The sequence below is a fragment of the Felis catus genome, chromosome D2, assembly GCF_018350175.1.
Source record: "Felis catus isolate Fca126 chromosome D2, F.catus_Fca126_mat1.0, whole genome shotgun sequence".
NCBI lineage: Eukaryota > Metazoa > Chordata > Mammalia > Carnivora > Felidae > Felis > Felis catus.
In genome coordinates this window covers 59,079,537-59,102,791 of record NC_058378.1, presented here as the reverse complement: position 1 = coordinate 59,102,791, position 23,255 = coordinate 59,079,537, and the positions used below count along the sequence as shown (strand labels likewise).

General features: G+C 45.8%; 1 protein-coding gene and 1 long non-coding RNA gene across 3 annotated transcripts in view; both read right to left on the bottom strand.

Moving 5' to 3' along the window:
* LOC109492643 overlaps positions 1-6,370 on the bottom strand; it is a 61,095-nt gene extending 54,725 nt beyond the window's left edge. Inside the window, exon 1 of the long non-coding RNA XR_006587224.1 lies at positions 6,181-6,370. This is a non-coding gene — a long non-coding RNA (uncharacterized LOC109492643). The remainder of the gene's footprint in view (positions 1-6,180) is intronic.
* Positions 6,371-6,459: 89 nt separating this feature from the next.
* On the bottom strand, positions 6,460-21,477 carry HIF1AN (hypoxia inducible factor 1 subunit alpha inhibitor). 2 transcript variants are annotated; one of them, XM_003994318.6, is made up of 8 exons: positions 21,301-21,477; positions 20,768-21,018; positions 17,167-17,315; positions 14,615-14,760; positions 13,660-13,766; positions 13,176-13,239; positions 12,832-12,942; positions 6,460-12,023 (listed from the first exon to the last, which is right to left on the bottom strand). In XM_003994318.6, exons 1-8 carry the CDS (start codon positions 21,475-21,477, stop codon positions 11,979-11,981), a joined length of 1,050 nt encoding a protein of 349 aa, XP_003994367.1. In that variant the 3' UTR covers positions 6,460-11,978. The 2 variants fall into 2 exon arrangements, 1 of the variants encoding a protein (XP_003994367.1); XR_006587223.1 differs by lacking the exon at positions 6,460-12,023 and adding an exon at positions 13,369-13,546 and having other exon boundaries at positions 12,927-12,942.
* Between the last annotated feature and the right edge of the window lie 1,778 nt (positions 21,478-23,255).

Here is a 23,255-nt window from a genome sequence, read left to right as displayed (position 1 = left end):
TTAAGCAACTATTGCCATTTCCTATCTTATCACCCTGTGCCTTCTGAGACCCTATCCTCACACCTAAGTTCTCTCCTGTCTTCTCTTCTGCCTTCACATATATGCAGTAGCCTCCCTCTAAAAAGCTACTAGTTGCCTCCCTAAACTATGGTTGGCCTCTGCCTCTTTCTCTTGAAAATCCAAAACTCACCTCTCATGTCTCCTGAACTGTCAGTAATCTTCCATACCTCAGGCTAGAGAGAGCAGGTATAATCTAAAGCAGAGAACCCGGGCGGGGGGGGGGGGGGGGGAGGAGGAGGAACCCTCACTCACCAAACCAAAGTGAGGCTGTGGTCAAATTATAAAGGTGATCAGGAAATTCACAAGAACTGAGACATGATTTAAGTGCCTAGGCAAAACGTCTGGGCAAGAAAAGACCTGGAACTGGTCTGGTCATAGAAAAGAGCAGCAAAACAGGGAAGTCTGAGCCTGGAAATTTCTCACATATTTCCTAGAGGGGCTGAATCCCGTCCTGGGACCAATCCAGGTGGGAAAACAGCCTAGCTGGAGAGCAGACAAGAACAGAGAGGAGGTTGGGGCCTGCACTTTTCCTGAGCCCTTACCCAAGGCTATGAACCAGATGTTGGAAACCTCAGAACCTCTAGTTCAGGGGTCACACGCTTAAAAATCTATGGGGCCAGACAGGTCACAGAAATGAGACAAACTAGGAATAAACCAGACAAACCAGAGACACAGTGACTATAGCAAACTGGAAGGAACACCCCCAAAAGAGTGGTGGCTACTCGGCTCCAGCCAATTGTCCTATAAATTTTATTGTCAGATCTTTTGATTTTCCAGACAGGCCAAAATCTGGCTTTTTAGATGGAAATTGATTTTAAATGCTAATTAAAAAAACTTTAAACAAACATGTCTGTATTTCTGATTTGACCCATGTTGGCCATATTAACTGCTGCCAGTTACCTGGTACTTGGAGAGGCTAAAGACTTGGCTTTGTGGTAATACTACATTCCCTGAGTTTTCTGATATCCATATGGGTGACTTTTGTGTAGAGAATATTAGTTTTAAGATATTAGTTTTAAAAGGTATATTAAACTTTCAGAGTTACATAAACCTTAGTTCTGCTTATAAAACAAAGGAGTTTGGTTTAATGGAAGGTTAATGTATTTGATTTCCTCAAGTACTTCATTTATCTGACTGAAATAAACCTTCCCAAGTACTTACTATGTCTCCAATAAATTAAGTTTATAAATATAGCAAATCTTAAATCATTTAAAATGTTCCAAAACTATATAGAAACTTAGCAAGATTTCAACATAAGATTCAAGCCTAAATAAATTACTCAACACTCTTTAATACAAATGGCACAGGGGCACCTCTGTAGCTCAGTCGTTAAGCGTCTGACTATGGATTTCGGCTCAGGTCACAATCTTGCGATTGTGAGATGGAGCCCTGCGACAGGCTCTGTGCCAAATGCTCAGAGGCTGCTTGTGATTCTTTCTCTCCCACTCTCTTTGCCCCTCCCCTGCTGGCCTGCTCTCTCTCAAAATAAATAAACTTAAAAAAAAAAAAAAAGTATAGATTCCTTAAAAGCAAATGTAGTAATGCTGTGGCTTTGATGTTCTTAATTAAACACTACTATCCTTCATTCTAAGTCCTCCAGTGCTAAAAGATGCGTGCCTACCTATCAAAGAGGCAACTGATGCTGCCCCATATAGTTTTGAGGTCACCTTCTCAGATGGCTGAAGGTGTAAACCAGAAACTCTGGCTGGACCAGTGACTGAATTGTAAGATGGGACCCAGAAAGTCCTACTTGTAGCCTCTGGAAAGCCCTACCAAAGGACCTCCATTATTTAAAGAGGTGGCCACTCAAATCATCCCTGAGTTCTATGCTCTTCAGTACCTAACTGCATTTTCTCATAGAAGACCAGAACCCCAACTGGGCTACCATATACCCTGGTTGGGGTAATGCATATCCTTGGCTCTAAAAACATCTCGAAGTCTTTCCATCTTGAGGCAGCTGGCTGGTTCACTCAGTAGAGCATGTGACTCTTGATCTCAGGGTTGTGAGTTCAAGCCCCACGTTGGTCATAAAGATTACTTAAAAAACAACAACATGTCTTTCCATCTTGAGGATAACTGCTTTCTTTTTATATTCTTCCTTTCTGAGAGGACCACAACTCTTACAGGTATTAAAATGATAGCTGGTTGAAGGCAAGACATCTTCATAACTTTGACTTTTAGTCGCTATTCCTAAGGTTCTCCTGGCAGAACTCTGGTCTTCTCACCCTTAGTTCACTCTGTCCTCCACTCCATACAGCCTCCGCTCGAATGGCTTTCCCTCTAGCAGTCAGCACCCACCTTTTTTTTTTTTTTTAATATGTTTTAATATTTATTTTGAGGGAGAGAGAGACAGAGTGTGAGCAGGGAGGGGCAGAAAGAGAGGGAGACACAGAATCCGAAGAAGGCTCCAGGCTCCCAGCTATCAGCACAGAGCCTGATGCAGGGATCGAACTCACAAACTGCACGATCATGACCTGAGCCGAAGTCAGACACTTAACCGACTGAGCCAACCAAGTGCCCCAGCACCCACCTTCTTTCTTGAAATTCTCACCTCTCAACGTCACCCTTTGTTCACCCACCCCTGTACCAACTCAATAATGAGAGTCCCTGTACTGCACCCCCAACACTGTGGGATTGTGCCCCCTTCTCCACAATTCTCCCCTTGCCTTTTTCTTGCCTTAAAGGGCAACTGATCTCACCCTAGAAATCTGGTATTACTTGTTCCTATTAAGGTATGGATAACTGAGACCCTTTTATGCTGGGTAAACTGAAGCTTTCTTGTCTAAGGGGAAAAGAAGTGAAAGAAAGGGAACAAACATTTACTGGGCACTTACTAGATAGGCACTAGGCAGTGAGGCAGCTCATTCATTCCCAACAGCCACATGAAGAGGCCTGTTAAGAAACCAAAACTCAGAGATGGTAAGTTATCTGACCATCTCAATGCTGGGAATGGTAAAACCAAGATTCAAACCAAGTCCATGCCAACTCCAAAACTGCCCTTTCTCACCACACTGCTTTTTCTTCTTTTTTTTTTTTTTTTTTTTTTTTAAATTTTTTTCAGCGTTTATTTATTTTTGGGACAGAGAGAGACAAAGCATGAACGGGCGAGGGGCAGAGAGAGAGGGAGACACAGAAACGGAAACGGAAACAGGCTCCAGGCTCTGAGCCATCAGCCCAGAGCCCGACGCGGGGCTCGAACTCACAGACCGCGAGATCGTGACCTGGCTGAAGTCGGACGCTTAACCGACTACGCCACCCAGGCGCCCCTGCTTTTTCTTCTTTAATCAAAATCCTTCCTAGTCAAACATCAGCAGGATGAAAGAACAGTGTACTGGTGGGAAACGCTGCTTTACTACTTCCTCCTGAAAACGCGAAAGGCTCTAATCTGTGAACTGTTGCAATTCTGTAACTCATCCATTCTGGAAACGTTCTCCTAGACCCTCACCCTAACAACCACCCAACAACAAACACATAGTACTCTGTTTAGACGGCATTTTCATGTAAACTGTCCCATCTATACTGTAAGCAAGGTAGTAGCAGTATTAGCCAATTTTAAATATGAAGACTGAAGCATAGACACAAACATGCCCAAAGTCAACCAGCCTGTGAAAAGTACATCTACATGTAGGTTCACTGCCCTTGAATCTTGTTTCCTTTTCACTCAGCCAGTGTCCTCCACAGATACTCTCCTGTCCCATTTCCTCTCTCCTTCTGGGAATTAGGTGGTAAACTAGAGCTTAGGTCTCTGCTTCTGTTCCCCAAGACCCTATCCTGGCAAAACCACCTTTGTCCCCAGCCCTTCCTCTCACAGACATTCAGGCTCTTCCAAAGCTTTATGATCTTTTCCATTTTGCTCTTCCACCAAGCCATCTCCTGTGAGATTCTGCTTCAGGCGTGGTATCCTGAGTCAGTAGGATCCAAAACTCTGCCAGCAGTTTCCTTCTCTCCAAATACTAATTGAACACTGTTCAAAGACAAAACTCTGCCAGCAGTTTCCTTCTCTCCAAATACTAATTGAACACTGTTCAAAGACACTCGGGTCTTCATAATAAACCACTTCCTAAGTGCCCACACTGAACTGGGTATTTTTACAACATTCCCACGTACTCGTGTAACAATATTGCAAGCCATGTGCTATTTCCCAGCCCTCGCAGGTGAAGCAGCCAAGACCAAGAACCCTCAACTCACCTAAGGATGGAAGCGGGAGGCAGCAAATAGGGATTTCAAACCCGGGAGGCACATCTAATGCCTCTATTCTTATTAACAAGGACCACACACTGACTATAAAGTGGGTAGGATGTTGCTCAAACACCACTGTCAAAAGCTATTTGAAAACTTAGAGGGAACCTTAAAGTCCATGGTCCTGCTGCCTTTCAACTAGTATGGTGGCCTCTGCACCAATCTCCTTGCCTCAAAGTCCCTGCCTGTTATGCCTCCAGCTTGCACACACCTTCAGTGCCTCTTACCCCTTGGCAGCAGTTCTGACGTTTTCTACTGTCACTGCCATTGTTTTAATATTATAGAAGAGAGATTCTGGAAGACCATTTCCCAGTGATGGTGGTGTGATAGGGTCATGTGAATCGGGTCACCAAGAAGGGGCAGGGACTCATAACATAAGCAGGAAAGTTCATATCTCTGCTCTGCTCATGAGTTGACAACTAGACTTACCCTGAGACTGGAAGCAGGACCTGTTGGAAAGCTAGATGAGGAAGAGGTGAAGCCTTTGAAAGACAGAAGGGCTGAGGCTTGCTATCAAATAGTCACTCTGCTAAGCCTTTCTTTACAAACTGTATTTCATACAGCCTTGACAACGTAGTAGTTATCCCCATATATATAAAGGAATTACAAGCAGTCTGTCATTTTGCCCAAGGTCATATAGAATGACAGATCTAGGATTCAAAGTCAGGTATGCAGAGCCCTCATTCTCAATCACTACCCTATGTTGCATTATACACTTTATATTGGAGAGGTAATAAAAACTTAGCCCAGATATAGCTTACATTTTGGGTTAAGGAGTAGAGCTGCCCTTAAGGACCAAAAAGAAGGCTTTCAGGGCCCAGAGGCAAAGAAATCTAGAAGTGAAGAGGTGAATGCAAAGCGACTACAGAATGGCCTATAGTCCAGGAATGACTTGGCACAAGCTAGAGAGGGGTCTTCTTCACCCATGGGGCTGGGGACCAAGGTTAGAGGCAAGAGGTTGTGTGTGGCTACAGAGGGGGCACTACAGAGAGGCTCAGCTCATAGTGGGGAGGAAGGGAGTGGCTCAAAGTGGGAGACAAAACCTAAGAAATCAGGAGGATGTAGTGTGGAAGAAGCTGAGAATTCCAGGCAGCCAGAATATACCTCGGGCTGACTTCTGAGTATCCAGCATCTCTTCCAAGTAGGGTGGCAGAGTGGCTCCAGAGGCCAGAATGCAGACAGATTTCTGAGAAAGAGGACAGTGGAAAGGTTACAAGGGAGCAAGTCCAATCCATCTGTACTCCAGGACAAACTTGGGCCAGCCACCAAAATAATTTCCAAAGATTTCTGTGGCTAACCAAAGGGTTTCTTCTTTTAGGGTCCATCACCTGGCTCCTTTCTAGGTGTTATTAACAGAACCCTTAAACATGGAGGAGCAGAGGGTTTGTTTTGGGAACTGGGAGAGAAGCCAGAGAAGAAAGGTATGCCTTTCGCTACTCCCCAACCTCTGGTTAACTTCTAGATATCGGCTTAGCCTATGTTACTTCCTGCAGGAAGCCTGCTGTGAACACCTAGCTTCTCCTTTGCACATCTGTAATGTTAACTGCCTGGTTGGTGCCCCCACTGAACTGAGAGCACACAGGCACAAACTAGCACCGGGTCTGGAACAGAAATGCTCCAGGGCACTCCACAAATGGTAGCCGTTAAGATTCTAGTCTGATATTTTTCTGGATTCTCTTCTAAAAGCCACTCTACCCCAGAGCTATCTTAATACACATATAATTTAAATACAGTGAAGGGCATGGAATAAAACTGAACCAAGGAGGTCGGACTTGACTGCCTTGGTGTCTCACAGTAGGAAACTGGCAAGAGCTTCTACAGGGGTGATGGAAACTCTTTCAGATGCCCTCACTCCTCACATAGTGTAAGGAGAGCTCATACCTGATGACTTCTCACCCTGGCCTTGGGCTGGTGTTGAGAGTGGTAAAGTCTGGCTGTCTAGACAGAAGGCATCAGGCATTTCCCTGTTTCCCTCCTTCTAGGACAGGTTTGGGTACCAAAGCCCTTCTGTCTGCCTGCGACTCGATGTGGGTGTCTCCAGGGCATGTTCCTTGTTCTTTCCTATGATTTTCTTGAGAGAGGAAAAAAAAAAAAAAAATCACTGGAAATCTGCTCACAAATCACTGAAATAAAGTTTCTGAATAAGTCACATAATAAACGTAACCACCACCACCACAGCCATTTATTAAGTGCTTGCCAGGTACGTGCTAAAGCTTTACAAACATCGTTTCAGTTAATCCAACAACCCTGAGGTAGATATTTTCAACACTTCCCCTCGCCCCCCACACATATTATTGTAATTGAGGAAACTGAGGCTCAGAGAGGTAAAGTCAATCAACAAGGTCAAACCTGGCTGATAAGTGGCAAAGCTAGAAATCTGAACCAGAACCAAACACATCTGACTCCAAAATCCATGCTTTAAAACACTATGCTAGGTTGCTTCTATTGGAAGGTAAGGACACATGCCCCTTCCCAAAATACTACCTAAAACCCAGACTTCGGGTGGGGAAGAAGGCAAGGCCTAGTTTTTTTCACTTCTTTAATCAGTTTTTGTGCCTAAACACTTGGAGGAGCGGAAAGACAATCTGGGTAAGCTGACCACTGGTCCCTCACCTGCTATCCCAGCTTCTGTGGCTTGTCTCATCTAAGACCTTCGCTCCAGACACAAAACTACTCAACATGCTATTTCCGTCCCAGCAAGCGCTGAAATGCGGAGATCAGCCAAACTTGGTGACTCAGAGCATCGCCAAAGACACCACAGACCAGGAAACATCCACAAGATGACCACAATCCCTGAACTGCTTGCTGGACCGTAAGGCACACAGATGCATTCAGATGGAAACACAAAACTCTGCTTCTTCCACCCTGGCTTGCCAGGCCTGGCCCCACTCCTGGGGATTCTCCTACCCAATCCCTCCTCATGATTCTCCGTTATCCAAGACTCTGGGTACCCTCCCCTCACCCATCTTTGGAGGCACCACTGGCCATAGATCCTCAGGCCTCATGGTTGCTAGTGTCTACGGCCTCGTCCCCTAAGAACGCACCAAAAGTGCTCAGTCTCCACTAAGGACCCCAAGACCTGTGAGGATTAAACAGACGGCCGAAGACTAGCAGAAGAGCCACCAGAGTTAGAAAAGCTAAACAGGCTACACAGAACAAACAAAGGAATGCTACGTGGGCAGAGTAGGCACAGAACAAACAGACTAACTGCAGGTCAGAAGAGAAGATGACTCAAACATGCTCAGGGCTGATCCCAGGGAGAGGGATCCTAGAGAAACTCTATCCCAACACTCGCAGCCATGGATGTGGCTTTTGAAGAGAGGGCAACGCCCGTTCAGGAAAAAGGCTCTTGGTGGAGACTGGACAGAGGGAGGCTGAGTAGGAGAAACTGGAGGAGCCCTGAAAAGGGAAACTGGAACATCTCTTCAATGCAGGAAGCTTGAGAGGACACCAGAGAAGTCAGCAGGGACTGGAGAACGAGCACCGAAGGTCCCAGGGAAGGACAAGAACAGGCTTGAAAGGCCAGGGCCCCTGGAACCCCATGAGCCACTTCTCAGTGCACCCCGGCATCCATCCTATTTGGGTAAAACTAGTCACTGAGGGCCATTCCCTGCAGCCCTACTAAACTCTGCATCCGATCTGGAAGGGTAGAAGCCACAGAGGTAGGGAACTTATCAAGGAAGAGAAACAGTCCTGTCTGCGAAGTTCACATTCTGACAGGAGACAAGGAACCACCCTTTTCCCCAATCTTTGAGGGAGCTTCTAATCTAAGGAACCCACCACATATAAGTCACAAAACTGAGGAACAAATACCAACTAGTGCAAATTAATACAGTCCCTGAAGTTTGAAGACAGAGGAAGAATGAACACAGGTACCACAGAGACCTGGGAAGATCCAGGTTGGGAATCTCCACACCTTACAACTCAGCCCACTGGAGGTGATCTCATTACCTGTTCACGTATCTGGGTGGGGCCTCAGTGCCCTCCACGCAACTACTACGGCTGAACTGACTGGGAAGAATCAACATTACTCCCTGGGGAGCCCAGAGGTTTGCTCTCTACTGATCTTCCTCATCTCTCAACAATCTCTCATCTTGTCCTCACAGGGCGCACGATTCATGGCTTCATAACTGCTGGTTGTTTCATGTGGTTTCCCCTCCAACTAAGTAGAAGCTCCTACAGGATAAAAACTAGGTTTTCTCCACACCCTGTAGTGTTAGAATATAACAAATACTTGTCACAAGAAGGGTATCTGGGGTGTTGAATTAAAAAATTTTTCCACAAACAGCAAGCATGTCACAACTATTCTGTCGTTATCCTTTGCCCTATCACTTGCAATTGACACCCATCTCTCTCTGATGGCTCGTGCCTATACGTGTCCATTCCTGTATCCACCTCAGGCTGGGGACTGGGCCCACCTAGCCTGTCAAGAAATATCAGCTCAGTCGGCTTGTGGAAACAAGGAAAGGGTACGTGGCCCAAGAGTCTCTGGTGGGGGCAGAGGGAGGGCCTCCCCACACTGGGCTGGCCCACCGATAAGGATCCTTCCCCTCTCTGTCTCCTAACAGATTCAGATTAATGATCGCTCATTCCTAATTGTCAAATTTCTTTTCCTTCATCCTGTGTCTAATCACCAGTGACAGAAACCATTACGCAAATGAGAGCAGACGACTTCCCCCAACTGTTCGCGTTGGTAAAAACCTTGTAATTTAGAGCTCTGATTTGTACGGGAAGCTGGTCTCCCCCAGGCATCCTGGGCATCTGCTCAACTGATGCCCAGAACAGCCCCCCCCCCCCGAACTCCAACCCCCCAACAAATATTTGACTTCACAAAAGAGTAGTTTCCTGTGTACCTGCTGGTATAAAAATGAGAGCCTGCAATATGGCTGACCTCCATTCAGGCCCAAAGGCCCACCTTCCCTTGGTGTGTCTGCCTCTACACTGCTGGCCAGCACAGGAGTAAGCAACAGAGCAGGTAAGTTTCCTCAGCTGCAAGTAGAATTTGAGCCCGAACAGCCCTAATCTAGGTAAGTGAGGGAAGGAGCCTAGATCTCTTCCTTGGGGGAAAGGGAAGCAGCAGAACATGAATCAATGTTCTTAGTTATTATCTAGAACTGAATCTTCAATCTCATAGGTGCAGACGTGTGCTGGGAGAAATTATGGGGCCCATTCAAGGACACACAAATAATGCACTAGGGTCTAGAACTCCATTTCCCCACAGCTCCTCCCAGCACTCTGCACTCAGAACAGGGCTTCCCAGTAGTTTTCCCAAGAGGTCTTTAGCTGGAGCCCAGAAGAGCTTTTACCCTGAGCTGTATCTCATGCATCCTCTTGGGCACTGCACAGTGGGGTGAGATCCGAGGATGGCTTGTAGTGCAGAGGAGGAGGAAAGGTAGGAGAACCAACAATTTGGTGGAAAGGGAGCAGGGGGTTTGCAGCCAAATAGCACTAGGTTTAAATCCTTACTGCCATTAATCACTGAAACTGCTCTGAACCCATCTCTTTAGCTGTGAAATGAGAATACCCACCTTGCAGGATAGTGAGGAACAAGATAAGAGCACTAGGCAGGTGTCTAACTATCAGGGTCACTATTATATTATCCATGGATCAGGACCAATCCTATAAAGGATCCTCCCCCTTGGTAGCCTTAGGTCAGACCTGTGTCAGCACAGCACCCAGCAAGGACCAGCTGAGTGGCACATGCCTCCTGCCGTACGTCACCCTCATCTTTGAGGGCTGAGCCAGGAATGCAGCAGACCTGCTAAGGAGAATGAAAATAATCTTTCAAAGTTTGACTGTGGTCAAGTTTATCATCTGTCTGCCTTATTTTCTTTGCTGCACTCCTCTTTCCCAAAAGAGATAGAGGGATGGAGATCACTGCAATCATATTTTCCAGCATTGGCTATATTTGAAAGAACTACACTTGAGAAGGTACTGTGTTTGCGCACCCACACTGCATCAGAGAACCCCAGAATGGGGCACTACAAATAGACGCCCCTCCCCAAAATACATACACAGATGCACACACACATACACACACCCTCTCAGTCCATCAGTGCGCTGTAACTGTAAACTGAGCTTCAGGACTTAGAGCCACAGCTCAGACACTGAAAGTAAACCTTTGGCAAAAAAAAAAAAAGGGGGGGGGGAGGTGGATAAAATCAGTTTTCCAACTCCAGCTCCTCTTTCCTTCCAGGAAGAAGGGGCATGGAGATGGGACTGGAGGTGAGAAGACACAGGGCCACCACACTGCCCAATTCCAGGGGCCCCAGTTCCACTGAGTCATGTGACTGATGGCCCTTCAAGTGGCGCAGTGCCCAGCTATAAGCTGCGGCCCTGACACGGGTTCCCACAAGTAACAATGAACACGAAAAAAAAAAAAAATTCCACTTCTGTGCTCCATCGGTTGCCCTGACTTTCAAGAGTGTTTGTGGAACATTACAGTGGGGTCTGGCAGAGGCGCTGGCTTTAAGAGGCAAGGCTACATTTTTGTCCTTGCCCTGAGGTGGATGACAGTGGCAAGTTAGCTGCCTAAGCTTGACCCCATTTCATCTACTCAGCCAGGAAGGACTGCAGAAGAGGACGTGGCCTGGGGAGTGAGGGTCACAGGGCCTGGACGCTCTAGCCAGTCAGCCTCAGGCAGTTTGCAGTGAGACCCGAAGAGTGTCCAATGGCTAAAACTAAGTGTAAAAGCTTTAGGCTAGGTCAGGCGGTACTTCCCTGGGGCTCACACTGTCCCACTGGACAAGGTTAAGCAGTGGAGAAACCTGGTAAGCAGAGAGGCAGGCCAGTGTGGACACACACACACATGCACACACACACCACACACACATCCACAGAGGCTTATACCCCTAGAACCTAGAGAAGCCACTACAGGAGGACTCCCTTGGTACTCAGCACAGGGAGCCAAGAGCTGGTGCTGAAAGAGAGAAGCTGTATGTGTCTGCAATTTGGAACTTATACATAATCCTTGGTTCTCGTATCCCAAGGCTGTTTTCTATGTATGGCTTGAGCTTAAAGGTCCGAGTCAGAACCTTGTCTAACTCTCTCACAGGAAGCCTACCTAGGCTCATAGAGGCAAACCTCCCTCTCACTTTCCCCACGAAGAGTCCCAGTGGCCATTCCCACCCAGCCTAGAGCCTGACTCTGCGAAAACTGGAAGGAGGCAGACTGACCTGATGGTCAGGAGAGCTCTGGCCCTGCAGCCCAGGTGTGGTGGGCGTCCAAGACCATCTCCTCTCTCTCAGGCTGAGGCACTGAGGTTGCAGGAGACAGGGCTGAGAGCCAGCAGCGCCATCCTGACCCAGGAGAAAGCAAGAAACAGATACATACATGCGTGTGCATGCACACACACGCACACACATCCTGAGGGTGACAGACTGACACACACAGATGTGATGACAACCAGAAGCTGGGACTCCACACACTGAATGCAGGACCTTAGGGGGCAGAGAGGGAAGATGCTGGGGCACAGAGGCAAGGGCAAGAAGTCCCTCCAAATGGGAGTGGAGTGCCAACCACCCTGCCTTGCCCCAAACACCTGCCTCCAGGGCCATGGCAAGAGTCCAGTCCATTAAGTGCAGCGTGCAATACTAGCGCCTGGAGTCTCCTGTCCTCATCAATGAAGCGGTGTGGACGGGCTAGCAGTCACCTGGCAGGAGGCCTCGACTCCTGGCAGGCTAGTTGTATCGACCCTTGATCATTGTGTTCAACAAGGGCCCCACCTGTGAAGAGACATGAGGAGCCAGTCAGAACTGCCTGTCCCCTGGCCCTGGAACCAGACGTGGTGTGTCTGGAGGCATTCGATGTCCAGCCAAGGGCAGGGACAAGGCTTTCAATCTTTAAAACCCTCTAACCTACTCTCTTCCTGGAAAATATTCCAGGACATGGTCCCCTCCTCTGGGTCCATCTTGTAATACTTTCCCTCTCACAATATCTTATAAACAGCACCAAACTGACAGGTCAGAGGAGCCACCCAAGAGTGCCTGCATGTTTCTTAAATGTGATTTAAGAAGGTTAAATGCCTCTGTATCCTGAAACGGTCACCTGCAATTGGGGCTGGTGCCACCTCCCAATCCCACAGGTCCTCTGCATGCTGAGGCTATCCACAGGAAGAAGGCAAGAGCATTACAAATACCTCCCCTGGGTACCCAATGGGCCACTGGCACACCTGTGTGGGAAGCAGGTCTCAACATTACCTAGAGCAGCCTTGGCACAGCTGGGAGAATGTGAGGAGATGCTTTACTGCTCGCTTTCCGTTCCAGAAGAATCCCCTCAGGGGTCCCCAGCTGGCACACAAGCCCCACGGGGAACATTACCACTAGCATGGAACAGATTATAATTGATCCACCAGTCAAGCCCAGCTCTCACCAGAAAACAAAGATTTTCTGAACACACCCATAACCTCTATGGAGAGAAAGGACACCAGACACTGAAACAGAGGAGCTATGGAGAACGTGACACCAATCCTGACTTTTCTTGGTCACTCTGCCCACTGGGCCACAGGAGTGCCACCTTGGGGCAGCCACATACCTCTTGTGGGTTCCCCAAGGCCTCTCCAAGCATCTTCTCAATGTTTCTCATTATGGCCACTTTCTGATGGGCTTTGAGAGGATATTCAATTCTCTTAGGGGTGGGGGCCCCCTGCAAAGGAAGCAGCAGCTCAGGAAATGCCTTTAGCAGCAGGCTTCAGTGTAACCCACCGTTCTAGAAGCTTCTTCCCTTTTAAGAAGCCCAGTTCAATCCCATCCCTCTTCATCTCCCCAAAGACCTGGGAGTCACTTGCAGAGATAGCGAACCTCCCCACCCTGCCCCCAAATCATTTATTACACCTACCTCACCCCAATCCCATCTAGGGGGAAAAAACCCATATTCACCTTATACCAGAAGTTCACAGTGATGGTAATCCCCCCATTTAGTAATGACTCTATGTGATGCCACCTGCAAGAAAATAAACATGCTCCTGTTTGCCACCAATATTCTTTAGAGAGAGGAATGGAAAAAAGTGGTAAATTCCAGCTAGGGCAAATAACAAGGACGTTATCGTTACACTTATTCTGTGAAACACACCCGGGACCAGAGGCAGTGGTGTTCAGTCTCCAAATACAAAAGAGCCAAGAACAGTTTCTCCAGCCTCAAGCCTCTGGGATCTCTTTTGACCTGAGGAATTGTCATCTTGTCCTAGAGACAGGGAGGGTTGTCATTTCCTCCATGTTCAGTACGCTCACATCTGGATATGCCAACCTTCCTGTAGATCAAAGAAGACCAATCCTGCCACAACTCAGAAGGGACAAGATACAGTTTTCCAGGGAATGGGAAAGAAAGCTCCCAAGAAGCCCCCAGTCCTAGCCCCCTCCTCACCAGTACATTGGGATGTAAAGAACATCACCAGGGCCAACCACTGTTTCATAACCAACCACGTTCTGGAAATTGGGGAACCTCTCGTAGTCAGGATTGTCAAAGTCCACCTGAGAGGTTCAAGAGAAAGAAAAAAAAAAATCAGTCAATCACCAAATCTTTATTATTAACTATGATGTACTAGTTTGGTAGTCAAAAAAAAAAAAAAAAAAAAAAAAAAAAAAAAAAAGATGGCTTTAAGAAAAAAAGATGTGTTTAGAATTCATACCTGACGGAAGATATCATACAAACATTAAACACATTCTCTCTCTCTCTCTCTCTCTCTCAAAAAACAATGTTATGACAGGCCATGCTCAAAGATTAAGTGATAAAGAATCCTGGGCCTCAGTGCTCCTGAGATCAGAAGCCAATCACCACAGTTTGCAAGTCAGAAAACCTACTCATGGCCTGCCAATATGAGGAATTAAGGATGCATCCTTCAACCAGACCTTCTGAAACTTTCTCCCACACACACGTTCTAGCCAGCAAAAACTCCTACATTAAGTGGCTAGGCAGTTTTCTCAAGAAAGGAGAGGACCTCTCTGGTTGGCCATAAAATCAACCATATACTTCTTTTAGATGCAGGAAAGACAGTAAGTGATATATCTCAATTCTATTCACCCTTCTCCTTATCAAAAAGAACAAGCATCCACGACAACAGAAAACAATTATTAAACCCAGTGGAGACATATACATTCAAACAGGGTAACCAGAGTCCACAGCATCAGTGATGGAGTTTGTCCTCCAGAATTGCAACAGGACTGTTTATCCTTATATACATTTGGGATCACCACAGGGGCCTGGATGATGTGAACTATACTGTAAAATTATCCTGAGTTTATCCATGCGGAAGGGGAAAAACATGCCAACCTTGTATCCCAAAGGAGTCCTATACCCTCCTCAGACCACACAAGCTCACCTGGCTCTGTCTGTCACATGGGTGATGAACAGGATATGGGTACAGGCATTCAAACTGATCCGGAGGGAATAAAATGCATCGCTTGTAGCCTTTTATCTGGGCAAAGAAGTTCTGCTGCTCATCATAGTGAGCAGGTGTCACATTTCCTGTGGGAGGAAAGACAGGTCTTATTCAGAGCATTGGCTCTACTGCATAGGCTGAAACACAAGGCCCAATGCTGGAGAAACCCAGTCTGCCCTCTCAGCTAAGGGTTCCCAATCAAAATTTCAAGCAGAATCAGGGAGACTGCAATTACAACTCTCAGCAAATTAGGTGTTGCACTTTCAGTGGGTAGTAAGTTGTTTAGAAACCATCACTGGCTAAGAGTTCATCATAAATTGGAGCAAAGCAAACTTTCATAAATGATGCTTCTGTCCTTACTAGAAGCAGCAGCGCATCAAGATAATACTCACAAGTCTGGCAAAGTAATATACTGTGCATACTAGTACCTTTCTTGACTATGGTAAGAATTCAAGAGTAGCAAACTAAGAGTTAGAAACAACCGAAATGACTGGCATCAACAACACACACATAACTTCTTTGATGGGATTAACCGGTCATTCCAAGTTGTATGAGTATGTATTTGCCTGGAGTAGCTCTTCTGGAGCTCAAAGATTCTCAATCTTTGCTCCCACTTCAACACATCTACGGGATGCAACACTTCTTAGAGCAACAGTGGTGTGTTAATTCTCATAAAGGAATCGGGAGAGTATATCGGATTCCTGAAGAGTGTTGTATAATTTTTATAAGGCTAATAACTTTATTTTATTTTTTATACTTACTTTGGAGAAACAGAGTGAGACAAAGTGAGAAACAGAGTGAGACAAGTGGGAGGGACAGAGAGGAGAAACAGAGAGGAGACACAGAATCTGAAACAGGCTCCAGGCTCTGAGCAAGCAGTCAGCACAGAGCCTGCTGCGGGGTTCGAACCCACAAACTGTGAGATCATGACCTGAGCCGAAGTCAGACACTCAACCGACTGAGCCACCCAGGTGCCCCTAAGGCTAATAATTTTAAATGCCAACTTGTGGCACTGGGTGGCTCAGTTGGTTGAGTGTCCAACTTCAGCTCAGGTCACGATCTCACATTTTTTGGGTTTGAGCCCCACATCGGGCTCTGCGCTGACAGCTCAGAGCCTGGAGCCTGTTTCAGATTCTGTGTCTCCCTCTCTCTCTGTTCCTCCCTCACTTGTGCGTGCGCGCTCTCTCTCTCTCTCAAAAAATAAAAATAAAAAATAATAAAATAAAATAAAATAAAATGCCACCTTGAATTACTTCTGCCTTAGTGTATATATGCTCCATCTACTCTTTTGTAACTGGGACCTCATCTGTTGTTTATTCTTTGCACAATCCTTGGGAGCTGAGGGGTCCTCTGCAGAGCATGAAGGTTAGAAAACACTCCCCAGGTCAGCCTGGGTGGGCCAAGACAGTCGCCCTCTGACATGCTGAGAGTTCATGTGCATCGTCAAAGATTTGTTCTCTCATCTCTACCTGAGGGATCCGCTTCTGTGGACTCTACCAAAGGACAAGAAGGCAGCAGCAAACCTCCTAGTTAAGTAAACTACAACTGGCTCCTGCCAGGTCAGTCAAGAGTTGCTTTCAAAGGGGCAGGTTAAGGATACAATCCATAAGCTGCAATGCTAGAAATCTTTATTAATACTGGCAGCAAAGAATCCAAAACTGAAGAAAGGACAATCAAAGGAGGAGAAGAGACTTCAGAGCCCAGTGGTGAAGGACAACAAATAATTACTTCCTTGTTCAATACAAATTATTCACCATTTACTAAATACCTACTATGGGCCTGGCCTTCAGCTAGTGCCAGAAATAAAAACAAGAATGAGACAACGACCCCAGCCAGTAAGCAGCTCTCCTTCTTCTGACTGGAGTTCAAAGGCTTCTCCTTTTATTCAAATGAGTAAGAAAATAAACGAACGTATTCACATATTTGCTTGTGTGTGCATAAAATCAGCTAGCAGGATACACAAGCAACTAATAACATGCAGATGTCTCCAGGGAGCAACACAAGAGGCTGGGAAACAGGAGTGGAATAGAAATTTATCATTACACACCTGTTTATACCTTTTGAATTCAATTCCATAAATATATTAACATTCAAAAGATAAGGTTCAATTTATATTGAAAAAATAAGCTTGCCTCTTCTACTGGGATAAAAATCTTCTGAATATAGACAGATCAAATAGAGAACAGCAACCTTTTCAGGAAGATCCCTAATATCTGAATGTACACACTCGTGAAGCAACTGAGGAAGGGAAAAGAACTCATTTTCTTTTTCCAGTGCATGAAACAAGCTTACTTGCTTAACATACATCATCTCATTGAATCTTTAAAGTTATTTATAAAATATTATCATGTTCCTTTTACAGGTAAGAAGGCTGAAGTTTAAGAAAGTTAAGTGACTCGTTCAAAGTCATAAAGCAAATGACTGGTGAAGGCAGGCCTTGAAATCAGGTTTGTACGACTCTAAGCTATGCTGCTTTCTGAAAGATTTCTTACCTTCCATGCCAATGAGCAGCAGGTTGGATGTCAGCTGTCCCCAGCCACGCTTTCCCTGTTGTTTATTAATCCAGTTCCAGTTAAAACCCAAGAAGTCCATGACAATCTTCCTGCCCACGGTGTCATTGAGCGTTTGCTGCAGATACAACCTACGTTCCCCGAGAAGAAGATCCCATTAGTGCACGTACACAGTCCCTTGGCATGGCCTCTCCACACCTGGAAATCCAAATCCACACCTGCACCTCCCACAGAACAGCTGCAGTCATGCAAATCTTAACCAAGACAGATTCTCTGAAAACTGAATCCTTGCCTATCCTTGTCTGAGCTCTGTTCAACACCAAACTTACATTTCAAAGAAGTGATTCTTTTTTTTTAAATAAGCTCTATGCCCAATGTGAGGCTTGAATTCACAAGAGTTGCGTGCTCTACCAACTGAGCCAGCCAGGAGCCCTTAAGAAGTGATTCTCAACCCTTGGTGGGTCACAGCATAAATCTAAGAATCTAAGGAAGGTTTCCATAAAAATGCACATACACACAGAATTGCATAGATTCCTCAAAGCCTACTCATAGAGTCTAGAATGATTAATCAGCCTTGTTCCACAGACTCTCTGGGCCTGAGACATCCTCTTTGGACCTGGATGGCCATTATGGTAAATCGTATTACTGTTCACCAAGAGCTAGTTCCCTCCCCGTGGGAGAGTTAATTCTTCTGTACCCCTCTTGAAGCCAAGCTTGCTTATTTAACTTACTCTGACCAACTAAATGTCCGCAAAAATGACTTGTGTTGCTTCCAAACTGTAATCTGAAGAACGAGCATACACTACCACCACAACCCTTTCTCTCTGCTAAACAACTACAAGGTTTCAGATAGTAGCTGCTGGGGCAATCTGGGTCCCAAACTGAAAAAAAAAGACGTAAGAGCAGAACCTCAACATGAAGTGTGGATGGAAATGCAGCATGACTATTGTTGTTATAAAGGTAAATAAACCTTTGCTGTTTCAAGTCATTGACTCTGGCTTGAACCCTAGTTTATCTTAACTAACTGAGCCACCTCTCTGTAGTAGCCTTCTACAGCTGAAGGCCTCATCAGGTTTTCTGCAGACCCAGGGCTCCTAATACACTGTGGAAGATCAGAAGTTACTTAAGGGATATGAAAACCCAGACACACTTGATCAAGCCCCACAAGAAATATTAATAAAGGGGCAAACATGAAGACAAAATGCAAAAGCCCCATCCTAGTCCTGAGACCATTACTTCAAAAGGCACATTGGGTGCCTGGGTGGCTCAGTGGATTAAGCGTCCAACTCGGTTTTGGCTCAGGACGTGAGCTACATGTCGGGCTCTGTGCTGCTTAGGATTCTCACTCCTCCTCTCTCACTGCCCCCCCCCCACCACTCTCTGTCTCTGTCTCTCAAAATGAATAAATTAACTTAAAAAAAAAAAAAGGCTCAAAGGTTTCTCAGTGCCTAGAACCAGGATGTTTAAGACAATATTAACTAGAAATCTTGACAAGTTGTAAACACTAGCGATCTTTTGGGGGACAAGGAACCCTCAAGACTCGCATGTAACCTTCAGACTCTCTCCAGATTATAAAATATATATGCATATAAAAATTTTGCCAAGTAACTTTGAAAGAGGCAGAACACTCACCAAATGTGAATCCAAGTAATTCCTATTATAGCTGAACAGTAAATGGTCAAAAGAGCTCAAAGAGGATTCTCAGAATTCCTAGAACCTTAACAACCCGTACAATTACACAATGGAGTTGATTGGTGATAAAGTCAGCTGGTATGGCAGAACTTGCACAAAGAAAGAAATTTTCCTTGAATCACCCATAAAGTACAGACTACACTCATAGCTTATACTTAGGCAAACTGCTTCCCCTAAGGGAAGTAAGAAACTTAAAGTGTCTAATTTTAAAAATGTGAATTAGGGGCACCTAGGTGGCTCAGTCGGTTATAAGCACCTGACTCTTGGTTTCGGCTCAAGTCACGATCTCACGATTCCTCCGTATGAGCCCCGCGCTGGGCTCTGCACTGAGAGCAAGGAGCCTGCTTGGGATTCTCACTCTCTCTCTGCCCCTCCCCAGCATGTGTGCACATGTGTCTAATTTCAAGCTCCTTCCAGTACAAATGTTCATTTAGTGGAATTACACTCCAGCACCACTTAAACGCCCTCTCTCCAAACGTTGGGGTATGTGTGGATGTATGCACACACATGTACACGCTATGTTAAGTCTGAAGAAACTAATGTACAAGATGATTCAGGTACAGCAGCCTTTGTAAGACATAAAGAACAGATCAATCATGGTTGAGATCTTGGAAACTCTTTTTGGTTAAAGTTCTATCATTAAGATAACTGCAAAGTATCAGGAAGCCAAAAAAAAAAAAAGATATTTTGAATCCATTCACTCAGCCATATGCTGCTAACAAAGTGTCAGGAAAAGAATTGAGGCAGGAGACTAAAGAGAAACCCAGAGCTGGATACCAAGTGTGCAACAGAGATGATCATTCACCATGACATACTCAGTGACAACAATTCCTAGAAACAATGTTATAGCATGGAACTGAATTCTGTCTGGGACCTACCTCAGAGACTGTCTTCGTTTCGCATATTAGAATAAGAGGAGAAAGAGTCACTTCTGTGTCTTGTGTTTGCTATCTCCAGTACAATATGAAAATCTGTATCAACCCCTCCCCCATTGAATCTGATCTTCCCTAATCTAGTGGATCCTGATATCCCTCACCCCAGAATCATGAAAATCTATAAAACGTTCCAGTTTCAACAGTCCCCAGCCAGCCCAATATTTTAGGACACAGAATACAAACTGGCAATCAATCTCAGGGCTAAATCCAATTGAGTTGTTTTCGCTTGTCCCAACCCCCCTCCCCCCCCCCCCCCCCCCCCCCCCCGCAGCATTTTTAATAATTTAATTAGGGGCACCTAGGTGGCTCAGTCAGTTATAAGCACCTGACTCTTGGTTTTGGCTCAGGTCATGATCTCACGGTTCCTGAATTTGAGCCCCGTGCTGGGCTCTGCACTGACAGCACGGAGCCTACTTGGGATTCTCTCACTCTCTCTCTGGCCATCCCCAGCATGTGTGCACACATGCTCTTTCTCTCTCTCCAAAAATAAACTTAATAAAAAAAATTTAACATAAAAACATATACAAAAAACAAAAATGTGAATTAGTTGCCCACATTTAAAAGTCAAAAAAAAAAAAACACAAAAAGTAAAAATCTTGATTTCTGGCTTTTCTTGAAAACTGAGAGTATCTGGCAAACCCTGAAACTGCACTCCCAAATAGAAACAAGAGTCAAATAATGACTTCTCACTATGAACAGGGCATATGCATTCAACTTCACTGTAGTTTTCATCTAAACAATTTCACTCGCTTTGTTCACCTATCTGACCCTCCCTTCCAGGCAACTCTCCCACTTGTAAAGACGACGAAGAACTTCAGAGTTCCAATTCAAATCTAATAAATTCTCTCATCTCTCAAGCTAGAGAACTCGTCCAACTCCTCTATATGCTCAAGCAGCTACAAGAAAAGAAAATGGATGCCCCAGATTCAGTGGGAAATCATGATCTGGGAACTTACCTCTCTTCCCCTCCTTGCTGCTGTATATCCTGCAGTTTCTCAACAAACTCATGAAATTTCATTTCCTCCCTGTTGGACTTGGGCTTAAAGTTTTGGAAATTAGCCATCTTCTTCTCATCGTAGTACAAAAACTTGTGGGTGCTGGCACTGTACACAGAGAAGTCTCCGTTGCCAATGTTCTCCTGCAGATATTCAAGGTCCCATTTCAGAGCAGGATACACAAGATTTGTGTCTGTCAGCACCACAGGCTCCTAAGTGGAAAAACCAAGTGAAAAAAAACAAATGAAGTCATCCCAAGAATTTGGTGCATTGTTGTCTCATGACTCCAAAAACTTTCCCACTTCAAAATAATTTCTACTATGAACAAGCGCGAACCCCTTAAGGCCCGTGTCTCCTCGCCTCCCTCTCCATCTTCCCTTAGGTCCTAGGCGACAGCCCAGCCAGTCCCCCACATCCATCACCATTCACCTTTGACCTCTCTTCTCAACCTGGTCCCTTCCCCCTCCCCCTTCGGGCGGGGCCCCGCCCCCTACCTCATTCTCGATAAGTTCCTCCGCCCGGGGGTCGCTCTGACTCAGACGCGGGATGGGCCGGGTCGGGAAGCTATAATTGCGCAGTTGGGACTCATCCCAGGCTGGGCCGGGGGCTTCAGCTTCTTCCCGGGGTTCTCCAGAGCCCGAGGCCACGGCCTCCGCTGCTGTCGCCGCCATCTCCTTCGCTACAGACTGCCCCACCGGAACCGGAAGCTCCTCCTATTCCGGATAAACTACAACGGAAACCATAGAGATGACTTCGAGAGAGAGCGGTCCGGAGACACAAAGGAAGCGGAACCGGGGCCTGGGGAGAGCTCCTCCTAATGGTGACCTACAGCTCTACACACTAAGCTCCGCCCCTGAAGACTTGGGGCCCAGAGGTTAGACCTACTGAATAGGGGTGATCACCTGGTTACTCAATCCACAAAATATTATTTCTGCTTCAGTGTGCCCAAGTCTACACAAGAAGCAGAGAAGGAGGCCAATTTAATGGGGCTTTAAACTTTACAGTCATGGATGGAGAGAGAAGCCAACCCTTGACCTAAGGAAGTCAGAAGGGAAAGGCAGATTGATAGATGTTGGGCAAAGTTTGCTCTGAAGGCCTAAACAAAAGATATATGGCAAGTTGAGAGACAGCCCAAGCAGGGGAGGGGCAGAGAGGAAGGGGAACAGAGGATCTGAAGCGGGCTCTGTGCTGACAGCAAAGAGCCTCATGCAGGGCTCGAAGTCATGAACCATGAGATCATGACCTGAGCCAAAACCAAGAGTTGGACGCTTAACTGACTGAGCCACCCAGGCGCCCATTTATTTATTTTTAAGAGAGAAAAAGAGAGAACAGGGGAGAGGCAGAGAGAGAGGTAGAGAGAGAATCCCAAGCAGGTTCTGCACTTACAATGTGGAGCCTGACGTGGGGCTCAGTCTCACAATAGTGATATCATGACCTGAGCTAAAATCGAGTTGAACGCTTAACTAGCTGAGCCACCCAGGTGCCCCATTGAAAGATGTTTCTGCCACGGAACCAAGATTATTACTAATGGCCAACCATGAGCGTCTCACATTTTCCAACAATTTGTAATGGTTATAAAAGGCCTTCTCAATGGCTTCTATTGCTTACTTAGACAGTTTTTACGGCCAATTCTGGGAGGCCAAATTCTAAGATGGATCCAAAGATTTCTATCCCATCGTGTACGTGCCCTGTAAGTTTTATAAGAGCAGATCTTATGAATATGGTAGGGTATCATTCCTTCAATGAGGTTATGTTATATAGCAAAAATGTAATTAAGGTTCCTAATCAGTTCACTGTGAGTTCATCAAAAGGGAGGTTGACCCTGGGTGGGCCTGACTCAATAACTCTAACTCTTCCAATCTGGGTCTAGAGGGCAGTGACAGAAGCTGGAAAGATTTGAAGCCAAAGAAGTCCTCTCCTGTTGGATTTGAAGGAGTAAACTCCTTGTGGCAGAGAATGGCAGGTAGGCTCTAGAAGCTGAAAAAGTCTCCTGGTTGACAGCCAGCAAGACGGCAGGGACCTTAGTCCTGCAACTGTAAGGAACTGAATTCTGCCAACAACCACTGAGCTTGGAAAAAAACACAGAGCTTCAGATGAGGACAACAGCCCCCACAAATACCTTAAGTTCAACTTGGTGAGACCCTGAGCTGAGACCCAGCTAAACTGTGTCTGGACTTCTGACTCATAGAAAATGTGACATAATTAATTGGTGTTGTTTAGGGCTGCTACTAAGTTTATGGTAATTTGTTATGCAGCAATAAAAAACTAATACACTAGCTTAACTATGTAATTATGCTGCATAGTAACTATGCTACACCAAACTGATAATGGGGTTACCTCTGTGGAGGGTTTGGGGTTGTGGGTGCCAACCAAGACCCTAGTTTTATCTGCATATTTGTATTTTTACAAGAGTATATTGAATATGTAAACTTGGGAATTAAAAATAAAT

Excerpts from the sequence above, each read along its gene's own strand:
- HIF1AN (XM_003994318.6), bottom strand. The coding sequence starts at position 21,477 with ATGGCGGCGACAGCAGCGGAGGCCGTGGCCTCGGGCTCTGGAGAACCC. Across the intron at positions 13,240-13,659 it reads CTTTACATCCCAATGTACTG|GTGGCATCACATAGAGTCAT; the intron begins GTGAGGAGGGGG and ends ATTTTCTTGCAG. Across the intron at positions 12,024-12,831 it reads CCTTGGGGAACCCACAAGAG|GTGGGGCCCTTGTTGAACAC; the intron begins GTATGTGGCTGC and ends GTCTCTTCACAG.